General features: G+C 44.6%; 1 protein-coding gene across 2 annotated transcripts in view; it reads left to right on the forward strand.

Moving 5' to 3' along the window:
- Positions 1-11,996: 11,996 nt before the first annotated feature.
- ABCC4 (ATP binding cassette subfamily C member 4 (PEL blood group)) overlaps positions 11,997-17,379 on the forward strand; it is a 160,150-nt gene continuing 154,767 nt past the window's right edge. For both annotated transcript variants that reach the window (XM_076362161.1, XM_076362151.1), the window contains exon 1: positions 11,997-12,129. In XM_076362161.1, the coding sequence (XP_076218276.1) occupies positions 12,056-12,129 (74 nt within the window). In that variant the 5' untranslated portion in view covers positions 11,997-12,055. The remainder of the gene's footprint in view (positions 12,130-17,379) is intronic.

Consider the following 17,379-nt stretch of genomic DNA (forward strand, 5'->3'; position numbering starts at 1 on the left):
CTAGCTACTGTAAGGCAGCATTAGCAGAAACTGAAATGAAGGCTTATATCAGTTAGGCATTTATGGAATTAGGCCATATTATATTACCATTGCGTTGGTGTGTGATTTTTTTTACTTGTGGCAAAGACAATGAGAACTGTATTCCCATGTTTCTTTTGTAACGTTGCCAGACCTTTAGAGAAAAGTACGTTATCTAAAAGGTCACCTAGTTCACATAGAAGTCACAACATGTGGCACTTGGTATCTGATCTGGACTCCCAGCAGCTTAAATCTTTCTGAATAAGCAAGAGCTGCAGGGATGCTTAGTGATGTATTTCGTATTTGGACTCACCTGAGGGGTTGTACAAAGAATGGGAACAGGCTTTGGAGCCTACCGGGAGCTCAGTAGGATGCTGGTTTTGTTTTCATTTCCAAAAGTCCTGTTTACTCCTATGTACTTATTTGGGTGCTCTCACTCTAATCTATGTGCCGATATGTCCAAGAAAACAGCTGGGTGTACTGAGTCACTCCTGCTGAACAGAAACTCTGCAGGAGAAGTGGAGAGTACTTACCCAGTAAGTACTCACAAATGTTCCTACTCACAAATGTTCCAATGCAGAAGTTATTAATGCCATGGTTGTCTTATTCTGGGTGGGCCTTCTTCCTTCAAAGAATGACCTTCCTATAAGGAAATATCATTCTTACAAAATTACTAAAGGAAAATCTCTTTAAAAATTTGGCAAGTTAAATGACTCATTCAAAGGGTCGTTATTTAATGTGTAGAACAAAAGCTGGCAAGATTATTCTTATTCTTTTTCTGTGATAATGTAGCTCCTGGGAATCCTGCTCCCAAAGTAGAAGCACTATGCCAGTACTGGACAATTAAAGAATGAAAAGTGTAGTCAATCCCCAAGGAGCTCAGCATCAAAGTATGAAGACAGTGATTTACCCAATCCTCTTGAAAACTCTGCATTATAAAAGTTACCTGGTAGGAAAATGACTGTTAGAGTTCACTGAGGTTTTTTACACTCCATTTTCCTCTGTTCTCGAGAACAGTGGGAAGGAAGAGCCATCAGCACAGGTGCCACGTTGGAGGGGGCATTAAAAAAGATCCCATCTACATTGTTAGCAGCATGGCAGGTTTGTGGAAAACTAATTAAGTTAGAGCCTCCTGTTGGGAAAGGATAATCATGGTGCTGCCTGCACTTAGGAGGTGGGAAGCTGTTGTGTTTCCTTTTAGTTACTGCCAGAGAGAGGGGTGGTACTTTTGTGCAACCCTCTGATGGCTGGTCATCTCCTTTGAAGGTGATCTGGAGAAGAAAAGAGCGCACATGGTGGCACCGACTTTCTGTGCCAAGAGGGATGATGGTATAACAGTTTGCTGCTGTGGAGTGTGTTTTGAAGGGTATGAAATGCATTTAGTTACAGAAACAGAACTACAGCTATGACTACTGATATAGCCTACAGCTATCCCATGCACAGCGATATGAGCCTATAAGTACACACACAAATTTATCCCACCTGTTCCTGCCTGCCCCTGGTCACAACTGAGGGGTTTTGTAAAAGAACTTCCTGTCTGTCAGCTTGGTCTTTAATTTCAGTTGTTGTCAGGACCTGATGCATATGCTTGGCTTGGACAAGGCAGCTATTCCACACTTCACCATCTGCTGGTCATCTTAGTACTTGACACAACCATCCTCCTTCCCTGTCCCCCTTTCACGGTTAACCTCACCTCTCTTTTATTTTTATCATGCTCAGTCTTCTGCCTCATTTTCCTTGCTGCTCTCTCTGGCACCAGTTTGGACCCACATCCTCCCCAAGCCTTGAAGAATACTTGCCCCCAGCCCTTCTTCTGCTCTTATTCTCTGTGGTTCACCTAGCAGTCCTTCCTGCCACAGCTGTTGTTCTTATGCTGACATTTCTAACTTCATGGTTACTTCTCCTCCTTGTGCTGTGCCTGGAACTACCACTCCTCTTCTGAAAACATCCACAGCCTTTTTATATCTTTCTGGCCCAGGGTGTAAATGTTGAAAGGCCATCAGAATGAATATGCAGGCAGAGGATTTGATCAGAGAAATAAGAATTGTTTGGCAAGGATGAGGGCACTAACAAAGAAAAAAATTAAAATGTAATGAATGCAAACATGGTCACAGGATTCCCAGGAATGCTCCGCAGCTTAAGAGCAAGAGCAGAAGGTGCATATGCATGAGTTTACATCTGGCCAGTTCAAGTCATGGCATGGGAGTGCTCCCACATGTCTCACCAACGCTAACCTTTTGCATATTAGCAAACATGAGTACCTCTTTCTCTTACCTCCCATAGAATAGGAGACTGTGACTTAGTTTGGAGTGATGCATCTGAAGCCATGGCATTCTTCTCTCTTTTTTACATTTACCCACCTGCCTGTTCCCTCTGGACTACACCCACTCTATGCACTTGGATGTGAAGCCCTCAGCCCGTAGGAAGTACCCTGAAGTGCAGAATACAAGGTGCACATCCCGAAGGTACCACAGAGTACTATAAACACATATCTGTGGTCTGTTCTCTGCTTTGCCTTCCATAAACTTGTTCAATGCAAGATCTCAGCTTTTGCCCCCCAAGTGCGCTGTTGCTTGTTCTCAGAGATCTAAATAAATGCCTAAAGGACCAAGGTAAACATCTTCCCACCACAGAGGAAGTAGAACGTCCCTCTGTAAGAGCAAGCCTCCCTTGGTAGGAGACAAAATTTTTCCACCTTACTTTGTCTGAGGCTGAGAAACAGTCATGGCATGGGAGCACTAAGGAAGACCTCACTGCCTTCTGCTCTAACAGCAATATGTATTGCTTCAATCTTTTTTTCTCTAACCTAAACACAGCTGTGGGCATATTAGCCTGAAGATGCACTAAATCAAAACAGATTGAGAGCAAAAATAAACACTTGACATGTGTTAGTCATGGTAGTTAACATGTTGCTAGAAGATACCCAGATGCAACAGTGATTAAGATGATGTAAGAATCTACACACAGAAAAACATTGCATATGTAAATATCCTTGGTGACTGTGAATCAATATGCGTAGACTTTTGTAGTATTTGGGCTTAAATTTATAATTTTAAAGTAAACCAAATAAATAAAGAATTTAGCACAAATATAGTACAATAATTACATTACAAATCTTACAATGTAAATTCTGACTCACAAAATGCATGCAATTCAGAAAAAGCTTCCTGTATTCTTGGTATCTAGTCCATCCTTGCTTGCAATACCCAAGATCGGTGTCAGGCTGCCAAGAAAGAATTAAGGAAGAAGAGCCTTGCCCAGTGGTGTGTGGTTAGATGAGGAGGATATGCGGGCCAAGGATATGTAGACAAAAAAATTGCCTTTTGGGAGCTCTGCGTTGGCAGGTAACTGGTGGTCTGCTGAGAGCTGTGCCCAGAAGTGTCAGAGAAACTTCTGTTTCTTCTCAAACTCTGGGTGCTCCAGAAAAGGTGGAAATTCTGTGTGACCCAGCCAAAAATCCAGTCCATGGAGCTACACGTGCTAGACGCTGGTGAAGCAGCTGAGAGCTAAGGAAGGCCAAGTGATAACAGTGTTAACAGACTGCATTGGCCAAGGCTGAGAGTAACTATGTTTGCAGTCATTTAACATTGTTTGTGTTCTGATTTGACTGTCTATACTTGATGGTAAGTGCCTCATATCCAGGTCAGATATGACATACTTTGAACATAGCTTATGTTTTTACATGGGACTAATTGGCTCCCTTCTCATCCCCTGACATATCGATGCTCTGTTGGCCTTATTTTATTTCTGTTAGGACAGAATTACCTTTTCCCCTTCCCATCTGTCACTAGCTTTCCAGTAAAGTGCTGAGAACCGAGTAAACCATCCTCTCCTGTCTCAGCAGAAAAATGAATAATACTTGTCAAACACTGAGCCTTTTTATTTTTTTGTTTATTTTCCTGCACTTAGCATCTTGATAGAATGGCTGGTCATCTTCTGTGCCTGTATCTAAAGCTAACGGTGTATGCACACACAGTTGTATTTGACTTTGCGTTGTGAGGTTCTTGTTAAAGGTAGAAATGAAATTCTCAGTGTGCAGTGTGAGTGTGTTCCATTTGCTATTAAAACTTATGTGAGTGTTTAATTTTGTACCTCTAAATATTATTGCACATAGCAGTATTCTAGGTTTTTTTCCATCTTCATCCAGGATGCTGGATGACATCAGGCTTTTGCTTAGTCCGTTGATGGCAGCAAATACTATCAAGGCTTCTCAGAAAAAGTGAAAAAACAGATATGTATTTTTAGGTTCATTGTTATTTGAAGAAAGTATATAGACTGAAGGCCTCTGGTGGCACCATCTGCAGTTTCTATTCTGAGGTCAGAAGTACTGTCTTGTAACAAGAGGAATTATTTTAATTATGTCCAACATCCCATCATAGTTGGTAACCCCCTCTAGGGCAAAAGCCACACTGTGCCACTCAATTTAAGCAAGCTTTTCTATGGCTTTATGTTACAGAAGTAAAAAACTCAGATCTATGTAGTAACGTATGAATTTGTCTGTGTTGTCTTCTGTCCCCTTGCTATTGCAAAAAATAACTTTCTCAAACCTAAGTCTGGCAATGCCAAATGAAATATGATCAGGATCCAGATGATCTTGACGGTGAAGTTTCGTTCTCCAAAGCAACTTATGTGCCTTTTCTTCTTGACCTTGTTGATTATTTGTGTTATTACTAGAGGGAAAGGAATTCTTCTGGGAAGAAAGGAGTTTTGTTTGACCATCTGTACAATGTCTATTTTTCTGATTTTAGCACGGAAGCAGAGTGGCTTCAATAACAACCAGAAACATCTGGGCCATAATGGTGGACCTGCTGATTGATTTGCTGCGTGGCGTGTAAATGTGTGAGTGCTCACCATTGCTTTTTCCTTCTTTACTCCTTAGGCAAGGGAGAACTTCTATGCTTCCACTTTTGATCTCTCTCCTCTCCCTCTTGCCTATTTAGATTGACGCCAAATGCAAGAGATCACGCAATGGAAACTATGTTCATGTAAATAAATGTGGAAAATGCACAGGAATGATGTAATGAAGAAAAGCATTGAAAGAAGCACAGGTTTTACTAACTCGAGCAGAAGCATGGTGTTTGCTGCTAGCTTATTACATGGCTTCTTAGCCACTTTTGAAAACAGAGCTTTCTTACTGAAGCCACTTCAATTTTGCTTTTCTCAGTGTTGTATGTCCTAAATGTTGCTTTAAAAAATACAGACAAAACTCTTATGCCTAAGATCCTCATCTGTACAGCAAGAGCACAGTATCACTGAAACCAGACTTTGATGAAGTGGAGATCTACCATTCACCTCCTGGCTCTGAGAAGAATTTTTAAAAAATAATTTTCCCCTTTGTTGTGTGGAAGTCATGGAAACACCCTGGGAATCTTGCCTAGTCAAATGAGTCCATGGATACTGGCATTCACAGAAAACACAGATGTCAGGAGGTCAGCTAATCCACTTCCTACTCTTGGACTAGGTTGCCTATGTTGATCAAACATCATGACAGAGACTAATCTAATCTGTTTTTTAAATGTCAGGGATAGGAAGTCTTTATTTCCCTAGGCCATCAGTCACAGTCTGCACAATACTCTCAGAAGTTTGTTTTCTATTTGCTGAATCGCCCTTGCCCTGAAACTAGTTCGATTTAATTTTTCTGTTACTGTAATTCACCGTTGCTTGGAGATTATTCTGGGCTGTGCTGGCTAGTATCGAGCTAGAAAAGCAAGAGGTCAGGACAGGAAGAAGGCAAATAAAAGTGCAAGATTTTCTGCAATGTATCAGTTGATAGAAAATGTAAAGAAAGACTTTGCTCTTCAGAAGCTGTATTATCAATATTAGAAATGTGGGTTAAAAAATGGAAGACTTGAATCTGTAATGAATAGAAGCAGCAAGTTTAATATCTATTACCTGGTGATACTGGAACAGTGAAATAAGCTCTTAGCTGCTTAGGAATGGATAAGAGAGGGCTATACAGCGCAGGACAGCAATATTGTTACTACACATCAATCAGTGCTTTAACTAATAGCACAGGGAGCTGCTGCTGAAGGCCTGCTGTAAGCTCATCAAATCATCCTACAGAAGTATCAGTCTCTAAGTATCTGTGCATGAAGTACAGAGATTAAATTGTTAGGAGGAACTGAACAGGTGGTAAGTGTGCCAATTTTAACTTTTACTACAACTTTTTCTGATACTTTTCTATTGCAACAAATATTTAATTTAATACAAAGTAACTGTTTTGAATCTTATCTTAGCAGATAATCAATAGAAACTATTTGCTATGGATAAATGATTGTAACATAGTTTTGTGTAAAGCAAATAATTAAACATCCAAACATCAAAAGAAATAAACTATTAAAGTTAACAGAAATATTGTGTGTGCGTATATGTGTGTGTGTGACATTCGGACAGAAAAATGTGAATGGAAATTAAAAGCTCTTTAGGAAGAATCATATTGGCCAAAATAACCTTAATGTGGCAGTGTCCTGGTTTCGGCAGGGATAGAGTTAATTTCTTTTCTAGTAGCTGGTACAGTGTTTTGGATTTAGGATGAGAACAAAGTTGATAACGCACCGATGTTTTAGTTGTTGCTAGGTAATGCTTACACTAGCCAAGGACTTTTCAGCTTCCCATGTTCTACCGACTGAGAAGGCTGGAGGTGCACAAGAAGCTGGGAGGGGGCACAGCCAAACTGGCCAAAGGGACATTCCATACCGTGTAACGTCATGCTCAGTACATAAACTGGGGAAAGCTGGCCGGGGGGGCCGCTGCTCGGGGACTGGCTGGGCATCGGTCGGCGGGTGGTGAGCAATTGTACTGTGCATCACTTGCTTTGTGTATTATTATTATTATTATCATCATTTTATTTCAATTATTAAACTGTTTTTATCTCAACCCACGACTTTTTCTAACTTGTGCTCTTCCAATTCTCTCCCCCATCCCACCGGGTGGGGGGGAGTGAGCGAGCGGCTGCGTGGTGCTTAGTTGCCGACTGAAGTTAAACCACGACAGGCAGTCAAAGACAGAGAGGACTCCAGCTTAAAACCCAGACTGATCTGGTAGCGAAGATGGTAAGGGCGAGGTTCAGTTGCCTCAACATAGGTGCCTACTGTCATTTATAAGGCACCAGATACAGCAGCATGGGACGGGCAGATATGACACAATTTATGGAAGACCTGAAACCTTCTGGAGTGGTAACTTGTGGCCGAGTGGAATACCCTACCATGTCTAAAATGGAAGAAGGCACCTATGCTTAGCCACCTGAATTGCACCATAACTTGAGGAGAATGAATAAGTCCATATAAATTAGGAACTATGGCATGTAGAAAATTGATACAGATAGTTAAAGATATGGGGAAAATAGAGATGGCTAGTGGGGTAACAGGAAGAAATAGGAAGAGCATCCGAGGAAGGCTGTTGGTATTATATACTGATGACCAGATCAAACTAGCAAAATTACTTACTACTTGGTTCTGCAGCACTGACGTTTCTGTTCTGCAGCTGAACAAGAACAGGCTGATATATCTGTATTGCAGAAGGATGAGAAACTATTCTCCAGTGGATACGTCAGCAAGATGATGAGTCAGGCCACCGGATAGTGACAAGCTGGGCTCACAGCCAGCAGGACAGGCTGCTCTCTTGCCTGTGGCACGGCGGGAAACAAAGCTGCCTGTTTGGTTTGTCAGGCAGGCATACGGTCTGCCTTTCTGCCTGGCTTCAATTAGAAACATTAAACTCAAACAATGTACTGTTGTAAAGCCTTCACATTCTGCTATCATAGCTTGTCTTTGGGAAACTACTCCCTCTGATGTCTTTCAAACAGCTTTGAATCTGATTCTGTCCCTAGCACTGCCTCAGAGATACCACGTAGTACTCAGCAAATCTTTTATCCAGACTTTTCAGACACACTCATGCACATGCCTTCTTGGTTTTCTAGGTACCTGTCTCGAGGCCCTGGGGTATGATATAGAGAAACTGTTCAGCCCTGAAATCAATGGCCGCTTGCCTGAAAGGGAAAGGTTACAGTGCTACATCCTCTGAAAGACTAAGCTTTAGGTTCCTATTGCATAATCGGGATCAGTGGCTATATTTCACCTTAAGATCCACATGCTTTTATTCACCATCTGGAAATCAGTTGAAACTGCCCAATTCCAAGTGTTTTGAGAAAAGCAGATGTTTGTGAACTCCTCATACTCTAGTGGTAAGTGCCATAGAAAATGCACATGAAGAAACTTGTCAGTCTGACTGTATTCAGAATGAGAAGAGAGTACAGCAGAGAGGGCTTAAGGCCACACATCATACGGATGCTTATTTAGTGACTATTGTCTTTCTTGTGCACTGAATAAATAGGGAATCTTGTGTGTTTGCATGTTTGTGACATCCTCTGTCATCCTCTAATTGATTTCCCTAGCACAACGTATATGCATAACGGGTTTAACTCAGATGCCATTGGCTTAATTTGGCCATTACCCTATTTGAGTAGTTGGCTTTGCTAGGCTGCTATCTGTATTACAGATTTACTAAGTGGCACTTTGATTAGTTTGTTATATATCTTGCTCTTTCCATGTTGTGAATATACTGTTGCCATAGCAAAATATTCAATGGATAAATTGGCCGTTGCTTTTCTCCCCCCCTGCCCCAAAATAGAAAGAATATTATTAATTTCATTACTGTGCTGTTTTTCCTTCCCCCACCTCTCCATGTGCAGCCTTAGATTTTCCTGAGCCTCTCTGTTGCTAATTGTCTCACGCTTCTTTATTGCTGCATCAGTTTCTAATGGTTACTTGCACACTTGACAGATAGAGTTACGGATTAGTTTGGCTTTCAGGATATTCTTTTTTTGGTTGAATTTTATTTCCCCCTTCCCTTCTCTAAAACTTCATAGAGTGTTTTGCTTTGGACTTAGAAGTAAACAGTAGTATTTATTTTAAAATTAAGTAGTGTCAGCATTTGTCACTGATAATGCTGGCAACGGAAAAATGTACTTCTTAAGGTTTGTTCTTTGTCCTTTTCCTACCGTTACAATAATATTGGAAAAAGTTACTTTAATACTTTACTTTAATACTTTTAAATATATTCTTAAAATAAATTACTTGTTCATGACCAGTATTCTACTTCCTTGCCCAGACTAAGAAATGTTTGGATAATCTTTCATTGCAAGACAACTGGCCTGATATTTTACTTCACAAAGGTAATGCTTCATGAATAGAAGCCAGTTTTAAGATTTACAACTTCCTTTCTCCCACTGCCTGACCCAAACTTTATTGATGTTTTGGGACTTGCATTGGGCTGTCATACCTTTTAATTCTCTTACCAGTATCTAGTAGACAAATTTGCTTCACAGAAATCTAAACCTGCCAGATTTTGCTGACGGGCAGAGCTTTTCTTCATATGTTTTGGGTGATGATTTAAATTAATTATTCAGGTTCTGGAATACATAACCACTATTTCATTAAAGCCTGTCCTTTCAAACCACTGCACCATTTCCCTAAGTGTATTTCCTTGTTTTAATCTGGAAGGATCTATAGACAGTTGTTGACAAGTGTACTACTTACTGCTTGCAAAATTCCGTGGCACATTGTCTATGCTCAAGCAGCCTGTGTTGTTGCCAGCCCCGTCAGCGTTCACTGACAGCAAGCTTAAGCTTGATTTGTCTGACTTGTGGCTATTATGACATTCTTGCAAGCATGAACTGATGCTGTTTCTTCAATAACACAGTGTAGCCCAGACCCTACCCCAGTTTTATCTCAACAGCGTGTCAAATCTGATGCCTATAATGTAAGTCAGATGCCAGACCTGTTAATTGTTTCACTGGCAATGCACTTTAGTGGGAAGAGATAGGGCTGGTCGCTACTGGGGGCATGGGATGAATAAACAGAACATAAGAATGGTGCCTGTCTTGCAGCTCACTCAGCTGGAGGGGGAAGTAGTCTAGGAGATTAGGGTCGTGATTAGTTGCATGAAGTAACTAGAGGCCAGTAACTAGCGTCAACACTGGCTCCAAAACTGTCCAACATCTTTGTTAATGATCTGGATGATGGGGCAGAGTGCACCCTCAGCAAGTTTGCTTGATAATACAGAACTGGGAGGAGAGGCTGATACACCAGAGGGTCATGCTGCCATCCAGAGGGACATCGGCGGGCTGGAGAAATGGACTGGCAGCAACCTCATGAAGTTCAACAAGGAGAAGTGCAAAGCCGTATACTTGGGGAGGAACAACTGCATGCACCAGTGCAGGCTGTGGGCCAATCAGCTGGAAAGAAGTTGGGCACAAAAAGACCTGGGGGTCCTGGTAGACACCAAGTTGAACACGAGCCAGCAATGTGCCCTTGTGACAAAGAAGGCTAATGGTATCCTGGGCTGCATTAGAAGGAGTGTTGCCAGCAGGTCAAGGGAGGTGATCCTTCCCCTCTGCTTATTTTTCTCTGGGCATTCTGCTATATGCCAATAACGGACAGCACTGTTCAGCACTGGTGAGGCCACACCTGGGGTCCTGTGTCCAGTTCTGGGCTCCCCAGTACATGAGAGACATGGACATACTGGAGGCAGTCCATCAAAGGGCCATGAAGATGATGAAGGGACTGGAGCATCTCTCCTGTGAGGAGAGGCTGAGAGAGCTGGGACTGTTCAGCCTGGAGAAGAGAAGGCTCAGGGGGATCTCATCAATGTGTATAAATACCTGAAGGGAGGGTGCAAAGAGGACAGAGCCAGGCCCTGCTCAGTGGTGCCCAGTGACAGGACCAGAGGCAATGGGCACAAACTGAAACACAGGAGGTTCCCTCTGAACATCAGGAAACACTTTGTCACTGTGAGGGTGACCGAGCACTGGCACAGGTTGCCCAGAGAGGTTGAGGAGACCTTGGAGATCTTCAAAAGCTGTCTGGACATGGTCCTGGCAACTGTCTCTAGGTCGTCTTGCTTGAGCAGGGGGGGTTGGACCAGCTGACCCCCAGAGGTCCCTTCAGACCTCAGCCATTCTGTGATTCTGAGACTGCAGAGAAATAACAGCGTGGCAGGGACCCATTCTTCCAATTATTTTTTCATGGAGATGAATAGTTCTTTGGTTACTTCAGATACATGTCCCGCATTCCTATTTTCTTAGGTCTCTTGCAGTTTCCTCTACTCTTTTCAGACATATTCCTGGTGGCAGGCCACGGTGACAGTACTGGAGAGGAGCATGGTGATCACTTGCTGAACTTTTGAGAATTGCTTCAAGGATTTCTGTCATGCACCATCTCCTGGAATTAAATAACTACTTTACTTTGTACGACCAAAGTCTCCTAAACATCGTTATCCTGAGCTATAGATAGCACTGAGAGTCTGCGGACTCAGACCTGTCTCTGGCTTATCTCCAGCTCCCCGAGTGCCGCAGCAACCGCCATCCTGAATACAGACCCTTATTTCAGGTCCCACGCCCAAGTTGGAAAGACGACGAGTCTTTTTTTTAATAGAAGTATCTGCGACATCTAGAAAGGAGAGGTGAAAGCAAGCGTTTCTGGCAGGGTTTGGTCCCATTAAGCTGGACTCGCCCCTGACTTGGTGCTGCGTGCACTGAGGAGATGCTTTTCATCAGCAGGGGCACACGCAGGCGAGAAACCAGGGGGGGAAGAGCGGAGCACCCCCAGCCCCGGCTCGGGCCGCCCTGAGGTGACCAACGGCCGCCCGGCGCGCGGGCGCCTGTGCCCCCTCGGAGCCGGGCGACCCCGCTCCCCTCCCGCGGGGCACTTGGCAGCGCCGCGGGGCGGCCCTCGGCCGTCCCGGGGGAGGCGCAGCAGCGCCGCGGGGCGGCTGAGGGGCGGCTCCCGCCGCAGCGCGGCCTCCGGGACTGCCCGGCGCCTCAGCCTCAGCCTCCGCGCTGGGACGGGCGCCACGGGGGAGCCAGCCGGCAGGAGGCGTCCTGCGGCGGGAGGGAGGGACGAAGCGGGGGGTGCCGGCTCTCCCGGAAACAGCGCCGGCCGGTGGCAAAGCGGCGGCGGCTGCCGCGGTGGGAAGTCGCCTCTAGTCCTGCGCCCTCGCCGCCGCCGGGCGGGCGGGTTGGCGCGGAGCGGCGGGCGGCATGGAAGCGGTGCCCCGCGAGGAGAAGCCCAACCCGCTGCGGGATGCCAACCTCTGCTCCCGGCTCTTCTTCTGGTGAGCGCCCGGACGAGGGCGAGGGCAGGGGGGGAGGGCAGCGGCGCTGCCGCGAGGTGCGGCCCCGGGGCGCCCGCCGGCGGGGAAGGCGCCGCGCCGGGGCTTGGCGCCGCTCGCCTCACCTCGCCTGGCCGCTCGGCTGCGGGGCCCAGCCGGCGGTGGGGGGATGCTGAGCCCCGGCTAAGGGCCGCCCGGCTCGCACTTCAGTGCGGCTCCCGGGAGGGTCCGAGCGCCCCGGCGGCGGGCGGGAGGGGGGATGGGAGGCGGCGGCCGGCGCTGCCCGCGCTCCTCCGTGGGCTGCCGGCAGTGACTGCAGCCGCGTCTCGGCCCCGACCTGCCGCCCGCCCCCGCGGGCCCGGCGTGTCAGCCCTGCCGGCCGGGGCAGCCCCTCGCACGCACGCAGGTGGCTCAGCTCGGCTCGGCGGGGCGAGGTCTCCTGAGGTGAACCCGGCAGCCCGTGCCGAGTAATAATCCCCGGCCGCGGTCTGGGGACAGCCCAGCCAGGGGACAGCCCAGCCAGGGGCCTGCCCGCCTCGGGCAGGGCAGCCCTCAGCCGGGCGGGCGGCGCCGAGCGCGGCCCCGTCGCCCCCTTCGAGCACATGTTTGATTCCCTCGGTAGCTGCGGGGAGGGCGGGAGTGTCCTCTGCTTCCTCCTCGCCCGGGTCCCCCGGCCTGGGACCGGGTGCAGGGCTGCTCCCTGGCATTGTTCTGCTTCCCCACTTGCATAACGGATCGCGGCCAGGTATTGCTTATCTCGGCAAGGCTTGCTAATTTCGCTTTCGGCGTGGGGCTTTCCCCCTCCGCGAATGAGGTGGTTTCTGAGCTTCCTAGCTGCGTGGGAGTTTCCCGGTGTAAAGGATGGCTGGGCAGCAGCCTGGCTGCTCTCATCCACGCTTCACAGCTGCAGTCGGCTGCCTGGACTCTAGGGGGCTTAGGGTGTCACAGCGCGAAGGCAGGGGGTGTTACTGTGTTGCCACAAACTTTTGTGGGACCAGATGACCACCAGTGCAAAGTTAGTGCTTGTTTTCTTATTAGTGAGGACCTTGGCGTGAGTATATATAATTACTCAAAGCAGTGAGGAATTACAGCTCAACAGTTTAGTTGCTTTGAAATATTGTAGGGAGAGACGTGCAAAGTGAAATGGGAGAGCATCAACTTTGTCTGTCTTAGCAGATCCCCTTTGGAAGAGAGCAGTTACAGGGGTACCGCTTATTCTGCTTCACCTACTGTAGCCTGAGCCAGGGTGCACGTGCTGTGTTATGTGGTGGAGGAGGGGGAAGAAAGAGAGGGCATGGCACGTGAGGCTCTTTTTTTGGAAGCCTCAGAAACACAAGTAAAAAACTCTTTGATCCTATAAGCAACTGTGAGCAGGTGCAGGAATCCCTTTTGAAAGGTAGGGGGATTTTAAAAGTCCTGACAAATCTTAGCTAAACAAATTTTCAGTCAAGGATATATCCTCAGAGGTACTCTGCAGAAAGAAAGAAAGAAAGAAAGAAAGAAAGAAAAAAAAAAAAAAGGAGGTTGTATGCTTGCGCAGAACTCCCTGTGTTCACCATTTTGACTTGTAATTTCTTCTTTGACACCAGGGTGCCCATGCTCGAAACAACTTTGCTAGGAAATCCAGACAGAATGGGATGAACCTTCGTTGGCCACGTAGCATTCCAGGGCTGCTTCTGGTCTGTTCCCTTTCCCTTGCCGGGATCTTGTGGTGTTACTGGTAGTTCTGCCAAAAACAACCCAGCTAGATGTGAAAAAGGAAGTGTGCAGTGCTCGTAGCTAGTTTTCTGACTGCTCCTATCGTCCTTTTTTTAGGCCTTTGTATCGGTCTCCATGTATTGCACTGAAGTGTTCAACAGCAACAACGAAGTACCTTAAATTTCCCAAGTTTTAGGCAAGCACCTGAAAGGTTCCTTTTACCCCAAACACGTTTGTGTGAAGGGAAGAGTAGGTGGAAGTCTGTGCTTGTGGGATGACAGGCTTGCTGAAAGTCCAGAGATTGATTGGGACTTCATGCTTTGCAGTCAGATGGTAGTGTACAACTGTAGGGCTTGTGCTTTGAAAAAGGGTTTAGTGGGGTATGAAAAGCTTTAGAAGTTGCCCTATGTTCTGTTTTTCAGGCTTTCATAGCACTGTAATTCACAGCAGTGGAAATACCCTTTTAAAGTCTCTTCTCTTACCTGTGCCACACGTGATCATGAAAAATACCAGTATATCCTTCTTATTTACTAGTCAGAAAGCATTAGTATTTTCTTTGTGAAAATTTCAGCTGAAATGATGTTTGCAGTGGCTTAAATTGAGTAAGCAGGGGCTATCACTTTTCTGCAAGTTAATACTGTTTTACATAAAATCAAGGAAGTATTAAAACACCCTTTGTTAGCTATAAAGCTAACTTTAAGGGTGGCTTTAAGACATGTTCTTCCTTTCTGCAAAGCGTATAGTGTCTGACAGACAGTTGTTGTGACTACTGCTTTAGCACTGCTTCATTTTAATTTCTGTCTCACACAGGATGTTTTGAGATGTTTTCAACTGGAGAACTGGAAAAACAGTGCTTGAGGGGGGCCGTCCTGGGAGTAGTGGCAACCACCACCATGCAGTTGCTCAAGTGTGCCTGCTCTACTCTCCAAATCCCAGCTGTTGGCTGCTTGTTGTCAGTGAGGGTAGAAAGTAGGACATTGCAGGTAGCTGGGCAAGGGTCCTTCTTATTTTTATTTTATTTATATTTTGCTCCAAAAGTTCAATTTCACCATTGTAAGGAAGCACCCTGTCATTTGCTGCCAGTGGTGCAGAAGAAAAGCTAAAACTGTTGCCTGGCAGAAACAGGAGTAAAGAAGTCATGTTTTCATTGAATTATAAAACTAAGGTAATGAGCGTGTAGGCTGAATACACATTCTTCTCCCATTGTTCAAAGCTTGTCTTCTTGCTTTTGCGTTGTGACTTTGACAAGTATGAGCTTGATGAACATTAAAGGCTCTAGTAGTACGTTCATGGGAAAGAGGAACATCTGGATTGTGTGTGAATATTGTTATTTTTATAATGCATCCCTTGTGTAATGTTAGTCTGGATGCTACAACAATAAAAAACTATTTATGACAGAAGTATGACGATCAGGGCAGTTGCAAAATATTCTTGTTTTCCATATCTCTCATTAAATTATCTATATTAACATAGGATTATCAAAGCCCAAATTGTTGTTCTGGATGTTCCAGATACTGCTGTAACTACTGACCTTCAGAGTCACAAGTTCCCATGCTCACCAAACTTCTTCAAGCTCTGGCTGGTAGTTCAGTTACAGAGTTATCAGTGCTCGGGTATATTTCTGATTTACTTCATCTATGTTTTGTTGTTGTTGGGTTTTTTTGTTGGTTTTTTTTTTATTGCTGGCTCAGCTTGCTGGTGAGAATGAGGGCTTTGAAGGATGGATAGGAGGATTTGCTTTGTTTTTAAGGTCCATCCAAGAAAGAGAGCATTCAGTCCAGTACTTTTCATGTTTAAACAGCTATTCCATTGTAGAAAGTGTTTGAGTTTAAAAAGCCTTATACTCCGTACTTTATGTAGTTGAGAATAGCACTTTTCACATCTTTTTTTTCTGCTCTGGGAGGTGGAGATTATTAGATTAATAACTGTACACAGTAAGAGTATTTCTCTTTTCTAACTATCAACCTATCTTTGAGCTTGCATGTTCATTAAGTAGCAGGTGTATTTTTATTTGTTATAGCATTTGCTCTGTTGATTTATCAAAGATGTTCTAGCTATACAGCAGTTGAATTTTTGTGCACTCTGTTGTTCAGGCATCAACTTTTTGCCTGTTAATAACATGAGAAAGAGGGCAAGCCGGAACACCTGGAAAGGGTATCCGGTGTTTTTGTTTAGAGAAGTAAAAGAAATTAAAGTCCTGCTAAATTTCATATATTTATAATTTATTTTTAATAATAATAGTAATTACTTATCTGTCACAGACTCGCTGTGCCTATGACAAGTTCTTGGCTCCTTTGTAGCACTGGACACCGTCAGCATCCTAAGGCTGGATGCCTTTTTACATCATCACTTGACATGTGGCAATTGCTATTACAATAACAGCATTAAAACATGAACTGAAAACTTGCTCCAAGGCATCCGCACGGTTATGATTCCAAGGAATAAATGATTGGTTTATCGTTACCTGTTGGTGTCTGACAGCATTGTTCTTGGCTTACTAAGCATGTGCTTTAGGGAAAATGACAAAACCACTAAGTCTTCTTCACTGCTCTGACTTGGAGTGTAGTGGGAGAAGAGTAAAAAAAAAAACCTTTACCTGTGGATTTAAGCGTGAACAGAACGGGGTAAGTACAGATATGTAAGTCCCGAGATTTTCAGTGATGGCTGCACAGTATGTAGCTGTTTGTCTGACCAAATAGAGTCATGTCACACACCTCTCTTGTAGCGGTGTGAATAACTACATGCTTTTCTTAACTTCTTCCTCCTCTCTCACCCCATAGCTTAGAATTGGAAGGGCCACTGGCTGAGTTAGTTGGACTTCTGAGTAGGCCTAAGCATCACCTGCATTTTAGTCCTGTGACTTGGCTCTCTTCAAAAGCATATCTTGCCTTGCATTGAAAGAAGTTAGGCAAAGAATTCATCACCTTTCTTGGAAGTTCCAGCCGGGGTCCAGCAGTGCCACTGTTACAACTGATCCATGTTCCTTACTGTGTCAGTGAATAGATTTGCCTGTGAGGATTTTACCTTTAATTCAGGTAACAAATGAAAATATCAAGCAGCATCAGGGTTTGCAATTTGCCTGGGATCTTGCCTGATATCTAGTGAATTCCCACTGGCAATGCCTGAAATTGGTGATGGTGATGACTCCTAACAGATGCCACTTCATAAAAATCTCTGAGGTAGCTAATTCTTAGTTCATTTATTGACTTATTGGTGCAGGACGATTGTGGTACTGTAAGAAACTCTAAAGAAATATGTAAGGATCTTCAGTATAGATAAACAGAAAACACATTTTCAGTAGCCGAAGAATGAAATCACACGTGCTTCTTTTTTCCTCATGATTGAAAGAAGACCGAGGATCACACATACTTTTTTTAAAGATAATGCCTTGTTTGTTCATTTATCAGATATTTAATATCCTGTAGTCAAATTTGAATCAGTCTCTTGAACTACTGCATTCATTTGTAAGTTGTGCTTGTTTCATTGCAAGATAGCTGTATTATGCAGAAGAAAATATTGTTTGAAAATCATCGTTTATGAGCTATTGAAGTTAAA

The sequence above is a fragment of the Aptenodytes patagonicus genome, chromosome 1, assembly GCF_965638725.1.
Source record: "Aptenodytes patagonicus chromosome 1, bAptPat1.pri.cur, whole genome shotgun sequence".
NCBI lineage: Eukaryota > Metazoa > Chordata > Aves > Sphenisciformes > Spheniscidae > Aptenodytes > Aptenodytes patagonicus.